The sequence below is a fragment of the Thalassophryne amazonica genome, chromosome 11 (assembly GCF_902500255.1).
Source record: "Thalassophryne amazonica chromosome 11, fThaAma1.1, whole genome shotgun sequence".
Classification (NCBI taxonomy): domain Eukaryota; kingdom Metazoa; phylum Chordata; class Actinopteri; order Batrachoidiformes; family Batrachoididae; genus Thalassophryne; species Thalassophryne amazonica.
The window spans coordinates 71,265,654-71,283,620 of NC_047113.1; the positions used below are offsets into that span (position 1 = coordinate 71,265,654).

Genomic DNA, 17,967 nt, shown 5'->3' on the forward strand with positions numbered 1-17,967 from the left:
TTTTTAGTTATTCATTTTTTCATCATCTTCTGATCATGTATTGATTTTTTTTCCATTCAAATCGAAAGGATTTTTTTTTTCCCTGTGGAAACTCTTGAATCACAAATGTGATCTAGCGTGTGGTGTGATGACATAACGCGTCGGGCTCACACTGCGTGACAAGTAAAAACAACCATAATATTACTGTAGACACTGTAACACGCACACAGTATAGCTTCAGTGCAAACACGGCACTTATGACAAAATTTCCCAGTGACATTTTGGCATGGACGACAATGTTGGACATAACGTTTGAAGCAGTGGAGGGTGGGATATCCTCTGGAGAAAAACATTATTTTAATATTTAACTACTGATAAGAGGAAGCAAAGAAAACTAAAAGGTCCAGTCTGCAAAATGAAAAATGTAAATTCAGAGAATTAAGCATTTTACCCTGTTTTTTTTCCCCCTTTAAGCACCAAAACAAAGAATTTGTTCTGAATTTGATTCTGAAACTCTAAAAGGCTGTTGGACATCAAAATTTAAATCACTGCAAGTTGTGATTTACATCATGATGAAGTATAAAAAGCCACATGAGATTTAAATGGATACCTGCGACACAGTGTCAGTCCCTGAATAAATCACTGGACATGTTGGAACATTTTAATCCCAAACCAGCAGGTGCAGCAGCAGGTACAACTTTGATAGAATTTGCTTTGATGCTTTCTCAGCAGAATTGTAAAAATTCAGCATGACTGATCTGACAGCAAAGTGACCAAACCATGCACTAAAATGCTGCTGGTGATGGATTTTTTTAAACAGAATTATTATATTTCATGTCAGATCAACTGTCATAATCCCTGTTCAGACCTTATTAGTTACATATGGGGTACTGGGGGAAATGTGTCGAAGTGCTTACTGATACGGGAGCGTGCACTCTGTGAAAATGACTGAAATGGTGCATTCGGATGGGACTAAAATCACTGAGAATATCTGGAAATAATCACATTACCTCCCTATTTGTCAAAGATACATTGGTCTACTGAGATGGGATCTGAGTATGTAAGAGCAGGTATGATTATGATCTACTGCTGAATGAATCACCAACATCTACACACTAATACAACAAATAAGTAGAAAACCTGTAGTATGCTTGTGTATATAATGTTAAAAATATAGTTATATACTGTATAGTCGATGGGGTTAAATTAATACTGCCTGTATTTACGCATGTGGTGATACATGTGATTTCTGAATTGTCACCTTACTGTGTATTTTTAAGTACATATGTTGTACAGTTTGTTCTTATTGCAGTTTTATGTTTAAAAAACAAAAATTTATTTTTTTTATGTAACATTGCAACATTTCAATAAAACATTTAAAATGACACTTGAAGGCAAAGTGATTTTACACACAGACACTTAAACATGCAAGACGTTCCACACGCTGAGATCAAAGGACAACAGCTGCCACAGAATCTGCAATACCTGGGACAGAGGAGAGAGAGATATGCCTCAATCCCAAGGGGATACTGGACACAGTTACACGGATGTAAATGAAGCATGAGATAATCATAAAATGACACGAGGCCAAGATCAGACTTACCACAAATGTTGCCACCAATTTTTAGGTAGACATAACCCTCATTCCCCCAGGTGGTGCCCCAGGAGTTCTGCACAATCCAGTACGGAATGTCCCCTAAAACAGGAAAACACATTTAAAATTTAGACATCAACACAACGCTGAGGTAAGCATTGAGTCATTATGTAATAACTGGCGTTCAGACGGCTAGTTGTAATACAAGCAAAGTGCAAAGTTTGCTCTATGGTACAAGGAGTCCCAAACAGGAAGTGCCAAATTGAGTCCACAGTGAAACGCGAAACGTTAAACACTTCCTGGATCAACACCTCCTGGATTGACAGACGAGATCTCATGGAATCTCATGGGAATTCAGTGGCACGTCAACACTGGAACAGGAAGTTCCAAATTTTGAGTCCACAGTGAAACAGGAAATGTCAAATGTTGAACACTTCCTGGCATGGGTGGCGCTAGAGCGGAGGCCAGGGTTGCACTGGACTGTTTCGCGGTGCCTCCTGACTTGAAAATGACTGATTAACTTCCAAGAATCAGGAAATCTCCAAGCCCTTGGTTTTACTTTGACTTGCATGATGGCTAATACAACCCCTGGCAAAAATTATGGAATCACTGGCCTCGGAGGACGTTCATTCAGTTGTTTAATTTTGTAGAAAAAAAGCAGATCACAGACATGACACAAAACTAAAGTCATTTCAAATGGCAACTTTCTGGCTTTAAGAAACACTATAAGAAATCAGGAAAAAAATTGTGGCAGTCAGTAACGGTTACTTTTTTAGACCAAGCAGAGGGAAAAAAAAAAATGGAATCACTCATTTCTGAGGAAAAAATTATGGAATCATGAAAAACAAAAGAACGCTCCAACACATCACTAGTATTTTGTTGCACCACCTCTGGCTTTTATAACAGCTTGCAGTCTCTGAGGCATGGACTTAATGAGTGACAAACAGTACTCTTCATCAATCTGGCTCCAACTTTCTCTGATTGCTGTTGCCAGATCAGCTTTGCAGGTTGGAGCCTTGTCATGGACCATTTTCTTCAACTTCCACCAAAGATTTTCAATTGGATTAAGATCCGGACTATTTGCAGGCCATGACATTGACCCTATGTGTCTTTTTGCAAGAAATGTTTTCACAGTTTTTGCTCTATGGCAAGATGCATTATCATCTTGAAAAATGATTTCATCATCCCCAAACATCCTTTCAATTGATGGGATAAGAAAAGTGTCCAAAATATCAACGTAAACTTGTGCATTTATTGATGATGTAATGACAGCCATCTCCCCAGAGTCTTTACCTGACATGCAGCCCCATATCATCAATGACTGTGGAAATTTACATGTTCTCTTCGGGCAGTCATCTTTATAAATCTCATTGGAACGGCACCAAACAAAAGTTCCAGCATCATCACCTTGCCCAATGCAGATTCGAGATTCATCGCTGAATATGACTTTCATCCAGTCATCCACAGTCCACGATTGCTTTTCCTTAGCCCATTGTAACCTTGTTTTTTTCTGTTTAGGTGTTAATGATGGCTTTCGTTTAGCTTTTCTGTATGTAAATCCCATTTCCTTTAGGCGGTTTCTTACAGTTCGGTCACAGACGCTGACTCCAGTTTCCTCCCATTCGTTCCTCATTTGTTTTGTTGTGCATTTTCGATTTTTGAGACATATTGCTTTAAGTTTTCTGTCTTGACGCTTTGATGTCTTCCTTGGTCGACCAGTATGTTTGCCTTTAACAACCTTCCCATGTTGTTTGTATTTGGTCCAGAGTTTAGACACAGCTGACTGTGAACAACCAACATCTTTTGCAGCATTGCGTGATGATTTACCCTCTTTTAAGAGTTTGATAATCCTCTCCTTTGTTTCAATTGACATCTCTCATGTTGGAGCCATGATTCATGTCAGTCCACTTGGTGCAACAGCTCTCCAAGGTGTGATCACTCCTTTTTAGATGCAGACTAACGAGCAGATCTGATTTGATGCAGGTGTTAGCTTTAGGGATGATTCCATAATTTTTTCCTCAAAATTGAGTGAGTCCATATTTTTTTCCCTCTGCTTTGTCTAAAAAATTAACCGTTACTGACTGCCACAATTTTTTTTCCTGATTTCTTATAGTGTTTCTTAAAGCCAGAAAGTTGCCATTTGAAATGACTTTAGTTTTGTGTCATGTCTGTGATCTGCTTTTTTTCTACAAAATTAAACAACTGAATGAACATCCTCCGAGGCCGGTGATTCCATAATTACTGCCAGGGGTTGTAGTACCTAAAACATTGTCTCCATATAGATCACCGTGTTAATAACATATCCTTTTATTGCATTAGCAAGTCTTTGGTTCTGTACCTTAAATAAAGTCAATTTGGGAGTTTCACTGCTTAAACTTGAAGTTATTTATTTATTATCAGAATTAGTTGAGGTCTAGTCGGCCAGACCATGACTAATGGCACCGACGAGTCACCAATGATTTTCATTAGTCGCCACAAATCCCTAGTAATAACTACAAAACAAAATCATGAGTGAGATCATTAACGTGGGTCAAGACCACAGAAGCGATAAACAAAATGTTGTAGCTGACTTTCCCTCACAATAATACACTGAAGTCACCATTCATTTGAAACCGTGTCACTCTAGCAGTACCCAAGGATCTTCCGGAGAGACCAAGTGCCGGTGACTTCCAGTCGTTTGCTTTGGTTACTGGTTAAGGTAGTATGTTGCGGGGCTACGACAGCTAGTGAACGGCATCCGCGAGGGAATTTACACAATTTCTTGCGACATTCACAGTCAGTCACACCCATCCCCTCACCTGAGTGGAAGATCAGTGGCCCCGTTTTACTTGATATTAACAGTCCAAAAAAGATCTGTGAAAAACTTCCTCACCAAGTAGTCAGGCAGGCATCTTGTACCCCTCACCATGTAGTCTCCGCAACTCAGAACATACATGACATGTCAGACAACTGGTGAGGAGCTGACACACTTAAAAGATTGGAGAGGAACAGCACTTCTGGAAGCAGCCAAGCGAGTCCAGCACCCTCCAGCCACCTGGCTCTACAGCTGGGCGGGCACCTACCCGCTGTGCACGCATGTCAGTGAGCTGGATGCATCCTGTTCAGCCATGGAGGAGCCAGACCATCCAATGGAAGCGTTTTATGCACTGACCCAGCTATGAATGTACAGTCCGGCTATGCACGCACGTCAGCCTGCTAGAGCTACATGAACCGGATTTATTGTGTTTTTCTTTCCTTTTTTAAAAACTGATATAATTATCTATATTATAATAGCCAAGTGGCCTCCGTGCACATGTATGGCTTCAATCACAGAGAAAATAGGAAGAGCTGACATTGGCTGTTTGGTATGCTTTTTTTTTTTTTGTGACTAAATTTTTTTTATTTTCAGAACTTTATGACAAACAAAAACGAATCAACAACATAACACCAAAAAGTGTTGGGAGGACCAATCCAGTGAGATTCCACATGAAAAATTAGCTTGTTTTGGTGTGACTTTGTGTCTCCACTTACTCTCCACCAGTCGCTCCCCAGTGAGATACAGTAGTGTTCAGGATAATAGTAGTGCTATGTGACTAAAAAGATTAATCCAGGTTTTGAGTATATTTCTTATTGTTACATGGGAAACAAGGTACCAGTAGATTCAGTAGATTCTCACAAATCCAACAAGACCAAGCATTCATGATATGCACACTCTTAAGGCTATGAAATTGGGCTATTAGTGAAAAAAAAAAAGTAGAAAAGGGGGTGTTCACAATAATAGTAGTGTGGCATTCAGTCAGTGAGTTCTTCAATTTTGTGGAACAAGCAGGTGTGAATCAGGTGTCCCCTATTTAAGGATGAAGCCAGCACCTGTTGAACATGCTTTTCTCTTTGAAAGCTTGAGGAAAATGGGACGTCCAAGACATTGTTCAGAAGAACAGCGTAGTTTGATTAAAAAGTTGATTGGAGAGGGGAAAACTTATACGCGGGTGTAAAATTTATAGGCTGTTCATCTACAATGATCTCCAATGCCTTAAAATGGACAAAAAACCAGAGATGTGTGGAAGAACACGGAAAACAACCATGAAAATGGATAGAGGAATAACCTGAATGGCAAAGGCTCACCCATTGATCAGCTCCAGGATGATCAAAGACAGTCTGGAGTTACCTGTAAGTGCTGTGACAGTTAGAAGACACCTGTGTGAAGCTAATTTATTTGCAAGAATCCCCCGCAAAGTCCCTCTGTTAAATAAAAGACGTGCAGAAGAGGTTACAATTTGCCAAAGAACACATCAACTGGCCTAAAGAGAAATGGAGGAATATTTTGTGGACTGATGAGAGTAAAATTGTTCTTTTTGGGTCCAAGGGCCGCAGACAGTTTGTGAGACGACCCCCAAACTCTGAATTCAAGCCACAGTTCACAGTGAAGACAGTGAAGCATGGTGGTGCAAGCATCATGATATGGGCATGTTTCTCCTACTATGGTGTTGGGCATATATATCGCATACCAGGTATCATGGATCAGTTTGGATATGTCAAAATACTTGAAGAGGTCATGTTGCCTTATGCTGAAGAGGACATGCCCTCGAAATGGGTGTTTCAACAAGACAATGACTCCAAGCACACTAGTAAATAAGCAAAATCTTGGTTCCAAACCAACAAAATTAATGCTTCGCAGATGTGAAGAAATCATGAAAAACTGTGGTTATACAACTAAATACTAGTTTAGTGATTCACAGGATTGCTAAAAAAGCAGTTTCAACATAATAATTTTGAGTTTGTAGCATCAACAGCAGACGCTACTATTATTGTGAACACCCCCTTTTCTACTTTTTTTTTTAACTAATAGCCCAATTTCATAGCCTTAAGAGTGTGCATATCATGAATGCTTGGTCTTGTTGGATTTGTGAGAATCTACTGAATCTACTGGTACCTTGTTTCCCATGTAACAATAAGAAATATACTCAAAACCTGGATTAATCTTTTTAGTCACATAGCACTACTATTATTCTGAACACTATTGTACTGCCCTTCAAGTCTCACAATCATACCAACTACAAAGACCCTAAACATTTAGACATTCATTCTTCTGCAAACATATCAGGATCACCAAACACCTTCGTCCAGCGACCTCATAACTGAAGTGATTAATGTCCAAGTTAAACGAAGGTCAGACCACCTATCTGACATTACTGCTGTCTAATAACTTAAGTTTTCAGGTTATTTTTACATTTTTTTTTAAATTGTAATTACAACTTGGACTTTTGTTATCAAAACAATAACACAATATGTTACACATACAAAAGCACCCCCCCCCCCCCCAAAAAAAAACCAAAAAAAAAAAAAAAACAAGAAGTTTAGTACTTTGAAATCTTGGAACATGACACAAAAACATGTTTACCAAATTGTCTGGTCTGATGACAATCTGCAAAGACAACAGGAGCTACGTGGTGGACAACATGTACTTTATCATCAACAAATGACCAATGACCTTAAGTGAAAACAGAGTTTAGCATATACAGAGGGAGAGCTGCAACTCACAATGTCTTTTGTAATTAATTAAGATAGTAATAATTTTTGGGATTAACTGATTAATCAAATAATTATTTTATTCTATAGATAACTTTAAAACTTGCTGCCCAGAGTACAGCTGTTAAAAATATCTTGGGACAGCAAGATATACAGGTGGACTGAGGTGGAATCAGCTGCAACACTGGGTTTTCCTTGGGACTAAAACTAAGACTGTCCAACCATCATTTAGGATTATGAATTCTGCATCATAACAGGCTCATAGATTCTGGCCACCATAGGGTAGAAAATTAACTACCTTGAAATATATAATGTAATATACCATTTTAAAGGGTACTGTCTGGAGTATTAACCTATGAAGTTTCAGAGCTGAATACAATTCAATTTCAATTTATTTTCATTTATATAGCACCAAATCACAACAGAGTTGCCTCAAGGCGCTTAACACAAGTAAGGGCTAACCTTACTAATCCCCAGACCAACAGTGGTAAGGAAAAATTCCATCTGAGGAAGAAACCTCAAGCAGACCAGACTCAAAGGGGTGGCCCTCTGCTTGGGCCATAATACCTGCTCAGTGTGGAGACACAGCTGAATCAACATTCAGAGAACCTCGCCGCGGACAATAAAAATAATAATAATAATAATAATAATAATAATGAAAATGCATTTTTGAAGATTCTTGGACCATACTTTGACTAGTCTACTTCCTTCAAACTAATACTCTTCCAATGGCATGTCCATATTTCTGGTCCAATACGAGATACACAAAAATGTGATGTACACAAAAACATGACGTAAAGCTACTGAGAGAGAATTGTTGGAACTGTTGGCTACTGCTGGAAGTGTTCAAACCAAGATGTATTGTGAGTATCAAACAACAGTGAACTCTAACTCATGGTATAGTTCCAAGCTGGTTCTGTAATAACTGGAATGCTATAGAGCATCACGTACACAAATCGTGATCTACCATGTCTTTGCATCATTAATGGACCTGATATCAAATACATTCAAAGAAATAGATGACTAAATAGTAACTACATCTTAACTAGTGACATTCCATAAGCGGCTGCCCGGCATCATTGGTATGTCACCTCTGGGGTGCAAGTTTTTGTGTCACACAAAAATGTGACGTACTCTGTAACAGGAAACAATAAATCAGTGTACATGTTCCCATGCGACAAGCCAGCATCAAGGAAGGAAAAAGTGAAACAATAAATCCAGACACATGCAGTGCCTAACAGTTGCCAGCTAGATTTGTGATTTCGCTTGATGCCGTTACGTGTGACGTCTTTGATGTCAGAGATCTGACATATTTATTAGCCCCAGCAGAGCAGAGGCCTATTGACGGTTTTAGAGTATCCCAGAATCCTTTGTGTGCTGGGGAGGGAAGGCTTGATAATGGCTCAGCTTAATGGTAACTTTAACATTGAAAATGCCAAAGACATGCTAACGCGTTAGCATCAGTCCCATTTTTAAGTTATAAAATACATCAACTGTTTCAGAAGACCATAACAGGTTGGTTTAACATTAAAAAAGGTAAATATTACTCACAAACATATGGTCTTTGGTGTTTTAGCAGGGAAAAATTAAGATAAAGCGAAATAAAACAAAGAACCAACGAAGCAGCAGATCGAAGATCGAAGCATTGTTTCATTGGTTCAAGGTTCAAAGCAAAGCCACGCTGCAGAAACGGTTGATTATACAGACCCACTGCAGGGTCTGTATTCCTGTTCCTGTATTCCTGTTTTCCTGACAAAAGATTTTCCCCAGAAACAACGGCCACTCTGATGGACCGACAAGGGAATTGTTACGCAAAAAGACTATTGATGTCGATGGATCAAATCATTTCTTAAGGACACCCGAAAAGAACCGGCGTCCGACACGCAACCCCAACAGCAACGCACTTTTTTTTTTTCATAAAACTCACATTTAAGACTCACGCTTATCTTAGTAGAACACCAAAATACATATTTTGGTTGAACTCACTTCCATAATGATGCAATGTTGCAAACAAGTTGCTTGTCAATTTTCAATTTTTTTTTCAATTTATTTTCATTTATATAGCGCCAAATCACAACAGAGCTGCCTCAAAGCGTTTCACACAAGAAAGGTCTAACCTTACTAACCCCCAGAGCAACAGTGGTAAGGAAAAACTCCCTCTGAGGAAGAAACCTCAAGCAGACCAGACTCAAAGGGGTGACCCTCTGCTTGGGCCATGCTACAGACAAAAATGACAGAACAATTCACAAAACGAATATACAGGAAATGCTGTTGGTGCACAGGACAGGAGGGTCGCCAGCATAAATACAACTCCAATCTCTGGATGGAGCTGCACCTTAAACAGAGAGAAAAAACAGAATTAGGCATCAGAAAGACAAGAAATACAGTATAATTTGCCAGCATTAAACAACAAGAAAAACAGGAAATACTAAGGTGATCACCGGCCACTAGCCCTAAACTTCACTAAAAGACCAAGAATTTAGGTAAAGTTGAGGCCACGGCATGCTCCGTCTCCTAATAAAATGAATTAAAAGAGTAAAAAGCACAAAACAAAAACTATACCAGTATGCTAGCCATACGAAAGTGAAAATAAGTGTGTCTGGCCTTGAAGTCTCCACAGAATCTAACTGTTTTATTGATGCAGGGAGATCATTCCACAGAACAGGGGCATGATAAGAGAAAGGTCTATGACCTGCAGACTTCTTATTCACCCTAGGGACACAAAGTAGTCCTGCACCCTGAGAACGCAAAGCCCGGCCGGTACGTAAGGTTTAATTAGGTCAGCTCGGTAGGGAGGTGCCAGTCCATGAACAATTTTATAGACTAGTAGCGGAAGCTTAAAATCTGATCTCACTGGGACAGGAAACCATTTAAGGGATGCCAAAATGGGTGCAATGTGGTCGAACTTTCTGCTTTGTGTCAAAAGTCTGGCTGCAGCATTTTGAACAACTGGAGAGCCCTAATGCTAGACTGCGGTAACCCAGAAAATAAAGCATTGCAGTAATTAATCTAGAAGAGATAAATGCATGGATCAGGGTCTCAGCATCAGCCATAGACAGGATGGGACGAATCTTCGCTATATTTCGCAGGTGGAAGAAAGCAGTCCTTGTAATATTTCTAATGTGGAGGTCAAAGGACAATGTAGTATCAAAAATTACCTGCCTCACTTTGTCAGTGTGATGTATGACACATAAGCTGAGGCTGAGCGTTAACTCGTCAAATTGATGCCGACGTCTCACTGGACCAAGAACCATCATTTCAGTCCCATCATAGTTTAAAAGTAGGAAGTTTCTAGACATCCAGCTTCTCACTGATGCAAGGCAGTCGTCTAAGGATTTTATGTGAACAGGATTACCAGCAGTTATCGGCATGTATAACTGAGTATCATCAGCATAGCAGTGAAAGGTAATCCCAAAATGCCGCAATATGTGCCCAAGGGGTGCTATATAAAGGGAGAAAAGCAGGGGGCCTAAGATGGACCCCTGTGGAACCCTAAATTTCATGTCACTAAGGTTAGAGGTAGTGCTACTGTACAAAACACAGTGAGAACGACTGGTCAAGTATGACGTCAGGCATGCAAGGGCACTCCCAGTAATCCCAAAATGATTTTCCAGCCTATCAAGTAAAATATGATGATCCACTGTATCAAATGCAGCACTGAGATCTAACAGCACCAGAACCGTAGTGGTGTCCGAATCCATTGTAAGCAGAAGATCATTCACCACTTTAGTGAGAGCCGTCTCTGTGGAATGATATTTTCTAAAAGCAGACTGCAGTGGCTCAAAGAGATTATTCTCAGTAAGACAGTCCAAGAGCTGCCGTGACACCACTTTTTCCAGAATTTTAGAGCAAAATGATAGATTTGATATCGGCCAATAGTTTTTCAATACACTAGGGTCAAGATTAGGTTTCTTAAGTAATGGTTTAATCACTGCAGATTTGAAACGTTTAAGAACAGATCCATAAATTAAAGCAAGATTAATAATTTCCAGCACAAGAGTGGGCCACAGGTCCTTAAACAGTTTTGTTGGCATAGGATCAAATAAACAGGTTGTGCTTTTTGTTGACGTTACAAGTTTCATCAGCATGTCTAGTGAGATACTCTCAAATTCTGTAAATCTAGGTAATACCTCAGTAATGGCGCCCACCTCAATAGCAGGGTGTAGGGGCTGGCTTAAGGCATGATGGGATATGTTTAACCTAATGTCTTCTATTTTCTTCTCAAAGTAATCCAGGAAATCTTGTGCTGTAAAAGCAGAGCGAACTGCACATGGATGTCCATGAATAAGTGTTGCCACCATGTCGAACAAGAACTTTGAGTTATGCTTGTTTTTGATGATCAAATCAAAGTAATAGGTCCGCTTTGTAGCCAATAATGCATGATTATAGTCTAAGATAGCATCATGCCACACAAAGTGGAATACGTCTGATTTTGAACAACGCCATTTCCGTTCTAGGCCTCTTGCCTTATGCTTGAGGTCATGCAGGTAATCACTGAACCAAGGCGACTGTGATTTGGGGGAGTGCGGTTTTAACACAGGTGGCGCAATCATGTTGAGTGTAGTTTTGAGCACTGAGTTTAAATTATCCACAAGTCTGTCAATTGATTGGGTATTTGCCAAATGTGAAGCTAAGACATCAGGCAGTCTAGCTTCAAATTCAGTCTTAGTTGAGGAGTTGATGCATTGCCGTAGTGATATATAAGGTTGTTGTTCCACCAAACACGGCAGCAAAACTGTAAACTTAATAAGAGAGTGATCAGAGACCTCTGATGAAAGAGGCATGATGTCAATATTCGTGACACCAATACCACGTGCGAGAACCAGATCTAGGGTATTTCCACTGATGTGCATAGAGTCCCGAATGCATTGCCGAAATCCTAATGCATCCACAATTTCCATAAATGATTTGCAGAGGGGATCAGAAGGCTTATTTATATGTACGTTAAAGTCACAAATGATCAGAATGTTATCTGCACTAATTGACAAGTTAGAGATGAATGAACCAAATTCATCTAAGAATTCAGAATATGGGCCAGGAGGCCTATATAGAGTGACAAAGTAATACAGCTGATTTTTATACTTCTGACCTTGGCAATGTGTAATATCATGAGCAGAGCGGAGAATCAGATGCTCAAACGAGTTATATTTGTGACCCCCAACAGCTAATAAGCTAAACCTAGATTTATAAATAAGAGCAACACCACCGCCTTGCTCTGCATCACGAGAGACATGACTAAATGTATACGCTGGTTGGCAGGCCTCATTTAAGGGGAGGACAGCTGTAGGTTTAAGCCAGGTTTCACATTACCCAATCATTTCTAAGGGATGATCAATAATTAGATCATTAATCAACAATGATTTTGAGGACAGTGATCTTATGTTAATGAGACCCAGTTTAAGGACCTCAGTGGGGTTGACAGTTGAACTGTTTGGATTTAGGGGTGGTTCCAGAGTAGCATATATAAGATGCCTAGAAGTAGGTTTAGGTTTGAAACATTCCACGCGCGTTGTAGGTAGCAAACTTGTTGCTTGTCCACTCCACCACCCACAAACGCTTGTTTACGAAATCTTGGCTTCCCCAGCGAGAACGAGATTACGTGCGAGATTTGACACTGTAAAGGCATCAATGCAAGAAAACTGCTTATCAATGTCTCTTCACGAGATACGGTTATTAATGCATTTTTGATGATGGCGTCTGATTTGAGCTTCACCTTTTACCTTGCCATGACCTGTGTTGTAAGATGACCGTCCACAGTTTGTCCAGCAAGTCTGATTGGACTTTATACTGGGGGGATGGCAGGTTAAGCTCAGTTTATTGTCCAGTACAACTGATCCAGACGTTCATAATCTCGAAGACAGCTCCTCTGGGTAATGTCCTGACAGGTTCAGGGTTATACCGAATGTGCAAAAGAGGCAATATATGTTGGAGGGATTATAAAAACCATTTTGTCTGAGAACACCTTTGGATCTTCTAGGAACAGCCGCGGGAGCTGACTGCTGATAGAAACGACTGGCTTACTTCACTCAAGGCGACTGTCGTATCTTTATGCAACAACCTGTTTAGCATATGAAACAGGATGCAACAATCCCTCATTTCAACACCGCAAAGTGACGAGGAAGTGTGTGACATTTTAACTTTCCTACTCCATAGCCACAACAGTCTCATTTGTTGATTGTTGATTTGTTGTGCCATCAGACGGCAGGCCTGCTCTGTTCCCCTCAGGCTTGCACTGAACTTAATTCATATTATTTAATTGACAAATGCAAATCATGCAACAAGGAGAAATGCATCACAATAATTTCTTCCACCAAGAATGGCTGTATTATTCCATGGATGAGGGAAGACTATATGTACATGGGGAGCAACATGAAAATGGAAAAATAAAAATCACAATATTTATATATATATTTATATATACGAGGTCTGTGATAAAAGTAACGGACCTTATTATTTTTTCAGAAGATGTCGGCATGAGGAGTTTATTCGGACATTCCATTGTTAACGGACATTTTGTAATGAAAGAACGTGCGGGCAGAGTCGCATGTCTGGCCGGACCCGACCGCGGGGGGTCGCGACAGGAAAAACCTCCGTTGGAAACCTTAACGGGCAAGTTGGAACATGCCCAAGCTGTTAAACAATTTCTCAGTTACTCACTTGTTGAAAGCCATCAAAAGCCGCCTGAATTTTACAAATCATTTTCAACACGGAGGAGTTTTTCCTGTCGCGGCGCACACAGATTCGCTGAGTTGTCACGGAAACAACTCGGTGAATTTGCGCGCACGTCTTTCATTACAAAATGTCCTTAAACAGTGGAATGTCCGCATAAAGTCCTCATGCCGGCCTGTTCTGAATCTTCTCTGTTCTCTCACGACGTCCTGGGTGAATTAAGCCTTAAATTAGAATGTTTTCAGGTGGAAACAGGCCGACGACGGCGCCTGGAAGCGCTGCGCGACGTCCCGCTCCGTGGGAAGTCCTTACACCGACAGAAACACCCCATAATCTCTCATCAGCCGTTAAAATTTTCACCGAAAACCAGCTTAATTTCTCGAATAGTGTCCACTCGGATATCCCTCACAGGTCCAGAAAAAATGTTGATAAAGCAACGCGCGCCGTCCACAGTAGCTATTCAGACAAAGAGATTCCGACGGGCAGGGTGGAGCACTCCTCACTCAAGGCCTGCCCACAGGCGAATGACGTCACCGACACGCGTGAAAAAACTCACGCATGCGCACGAGGGTTCAAGCTTGTCTGACATAAAAACATATGAATCAAATCCATTTATTTTTTGAAAAAAATAAAAAGGACCGCTTTTTTCATCACAGACCTCGTATTAATGTATATTTATATATACGTACACAACTGTGGGCTTTGTAGTGTAAAAAAGGGTCTAGAGACCCTGAAGTCATCTGGGAAAAGAAAGAATAATTCTGACTAGGGCTGGGTATCGAGAACCGGTTCCTTTCGGGTATCGTTAAGAAATGATTCGATCCACCGACATCAATAAGCTTTGTGCTTAACGATTCTGTTATCGGTCCTTCAGAGTGGCCATTGTTTTAGGGGGTGTTTGTCAGGAAAATGATCATTTCTCTACACTGCTTACAGACCCTGCAGCGGGTCCGTAATCAACTTTTCTGCAGTGCGGCTTTGCTTTGAACCTTGAACCAATCAAAGCAGTCGTTCGCAGATTGAAGCAATGATTCGATCTATTGCTTCGTTTATTCTTTCTTTCTTTCGCTTAATTTTCCCCCGTTAAAACCCTAACGAGCATACGTCCGTGAGTATCATTTACCTTTTCTATGTTAAACCGACCTGTTATGGTCTTCTGAAACAGTTGATAGATGTATTTTATAACTTAAAAACGGGAGCGATGCTAACGCGTTAGCATGTCTATGGCATTTTCAATGTTAAAAGTTAGTATCAAGCAGTTGCAACTGTCATCACGTTCGGGTGCATTTGTTTTCAAATTGTAATATTTCTTAAATTTATTTTTGTTTGTATATTAATAATCTAATGATTATTATATATAATTTTAGAGAAAGAGACAAAAAGTGTTGTATTGTAAGCTCCTGTGATGTTTGTGTGTTTTTACTGTAAATTGTTTAATTCTTATAGTCTTTCAGGGACTACAGATGGAAATTAGACCATGGCTATAATCTGAGCATTCAATCAAAAACTCCAATTTCCCATGGCCAATTCATTGAAGAGTTTTGAGAGCATAGGGCACCCTTCGGTTGAGCCATGGTGGCCTTTAGTATAATTCGACGTCAATAAAAAGCTTTGTGTCGGTTAACACTGATTCAAGGAATCTATGTGCAGAATTACAGAAAAAGTTACTGAGTAGTTTTTCAGCAATAAAATGAGAAATGTGCAAAAATGTCATTTTGGCCCTTTTGGGGAGCCCTGAGGAGCCCTCAAATTGATTCCAGGACAGTGACGTTGTTCTTGCCTGTTGGCAACCTCCAAAAGAATCTTCATGCAAAATTAGAGAAAAAAGTTATTGAACTAATTTTCTACAGTAAAGGGAACAGTCTGAAAAATGGCTCTTTTTGTTGCCCTTCTTGGGGAGCCTGGGGGCCCCACAGGGATTCAATCAGAAAGTCTGAGCACAACCAGACATTCCCCAAAGTATTGTTTGTACCAAATTTCACAAGGATTCTATGAACTGTTTTCTCAGAAAATTATTGCCAACGCACATGATGGCATTAGTACAATGGACCTTTGGTCAAGGGACTAAAAAATGTTTTTTATGTGATTACAATGACATACTTCAGACAGAATGTTCAGGATGTGGAAAGTGAATATCTTCAAGCCAGCTACTGAACATTTTTACTGATATTATTGCATGCTTTTAATTTTCTGTAAGTTTTTTGGTCCATAAATGCATGACAAAACCTGACTGACAGGATTGTATTGTGACCTTGAAGCCATGGGGGAGGCGTACCGTCACACTCCTAAAACAAACAGATGCTTTTCTGACCCGACCATCGCACATACAAACAGGATCAAATCAAACACGCTAACGCCGCTGTGACTCGACCGCATACACAGGCGGCAAAAGAAATGGATTGTTTCTACTGTTAAATGTTCATTTTTTTCCCCCCCAAAGAACAAGGCTGTAATACTGTCGTGCACATTGTAACAATTTTAAATTTAGACTCTTGAGAAACTAGTTTTGATTAAATGAGTTTAACAAAAGAAAGAAAGAAAAAATAAACTCTCGCCACCACATGATTTTCAAACTATAGCAAACTATAATTTCTGAATTGGTGTGACACTAAATAACAGGGTTTTTTTAAAAAAAATCTTTCTGTGTTTTAGCCTATAATGAGATTTGAAGTGATGCTGCACTCTTGCAATTGCAAATTGTGATTAAGGCTATTTAAGATCTATTTGATTTTAAAACTTTTGCTTAATGCTCATTAAAATGAAGGGTGTTTCAGGAAGATTGATACCAATTTGTAATCTAATGACTTGACCAATTTTCATTTACATTATCTCAAAATTTTAACAGCATGTGTAGAAAAACTCAAAATTCTATATTTAATGTTTTATTTTTCTTTTCAAGGTATAGAAATTTCATTCACTGGAAAAAGAATAGGCTTTTTGAGTGTTAGAGTATGCTCCAATATGGTTAACAGATTGAACACCTGTCAAAACCGTTGAATATACCAATACCTTTGAATATCTCATTCAGATTTTGATGACTAAATCTTATTTTGCTCAATATTAAGCCTGTTTAGTTTCATTTGCCTAGACTATGTAGTTAATCAAATATTTACAACTGAAATGATATCAAAATTTTTTGAAACAACGTGTAAGTCATGTAAACTGTTATCTGAAGTAAAAAGCAAATGCCCAACATGTATTTCTTGAATTATGGCATTTTTTTTTATAAAAGAGTACAGTACACTCAAAATAAATGAATAATAATAAAAAAAAACCTCAATGGATGAACTCAAATTTTGGGCAGGATTTTCACCCACTGAACATATGTAGTTCCAACTCTTAAATTAAATATGGCATGGATGGATTTTGTTCTAGCTGGGGCTGTGTATTTATTGGATGGAATCCTGTCCAAAATGTAACTGAGTTCATCCAGTGTTTTTTTTTTTTTTTTAAAGTGCTGTACCGGCTCGTACCAGTGGCATCATATCCGACGACCAGGACAGCGTGGTTAGCCTCTTGGCAGGAACAGTGGTGCTGGATGATGCCACCCAGGTAATCCTGCCAGCTGACAGCATCCACGACAGCAACCAGCGGACCTCGAAGCACCAGCTGCCCCATCATCGCTTCCTCTTGATCACTAGAGAACAATCACACAATAACGTATCATACTGGGAGCTAAACAATCCTCAACGCACACATGCATTTCTTCATTCTGGGTTTTTTTCTTCTAAAAATGTTTCTTCTGAGCTCTTTAATCAGAAGGTTACAATGTTCCTGTGCCTCTCACTCTCAGCTCTGTGGAAATGTTCAATTCTGGGACAATACACACTTATTAAGATAAGATTGTGAGTCAGCAATTTTGTTGCAAAAACAAGAATCATCATTAACACTGACTACAGCTGAAAACTCTTTCATTTTTATTTGATGTCTGGCTGATCATTTTTATGATGCATGATTCTGATCATGACATGTTATTGTGCTGCTGTATAATGATTTAAGGAGTGGCAACAATATATTTTGAATCTTCTCCGGCAAACAGTCCTCAGACTGGATATAAGCAGACACAACACTGAGCTAATGAAACAAATAACATTCATTACGTATGCATGAGTGAGAGCCACAGCTCTGTTTAATATTACATCAAGAGGATATGATTAACTTTAAGTCAAAGTCACCTTCGGACCAAAAAAGTTGGTCTACAGTCAAGAACCTCTGTG

General features: G+C 39.5%; 1 protein-coding gene across 1 annotated transcript in view; it reads right to left on the minus strand.

The window, feature by feature from the left end:
- Positions 1-441: 441 nt before the first annotated feature.
- Positions 442-17,967, minus strand: part of ctso (cathepsin O) — a 30,933-nt gene continuing 13,407 nt past the window's right edge. The window contains exons 6-8 of the mRNA XM_034182119.1: positions 17,224-17,387; positions 1,583-1,675; positions 442-1,464 (exon numbers count right to left, since the gene is read on the minus strand). Of these exons, the coding sequence (XP_034038010.1) occupies positions 1,430-1,464; positions 1,583-1,675; positions 17,224-17,387 (292 nt within the window). The 3' untranslated portion in view covers positions 442-1,429. The remainder of the gene's footprint in view (positions 1,465-1,582; positions 1,676-17,223; positions 17,388-17,967) is intronic.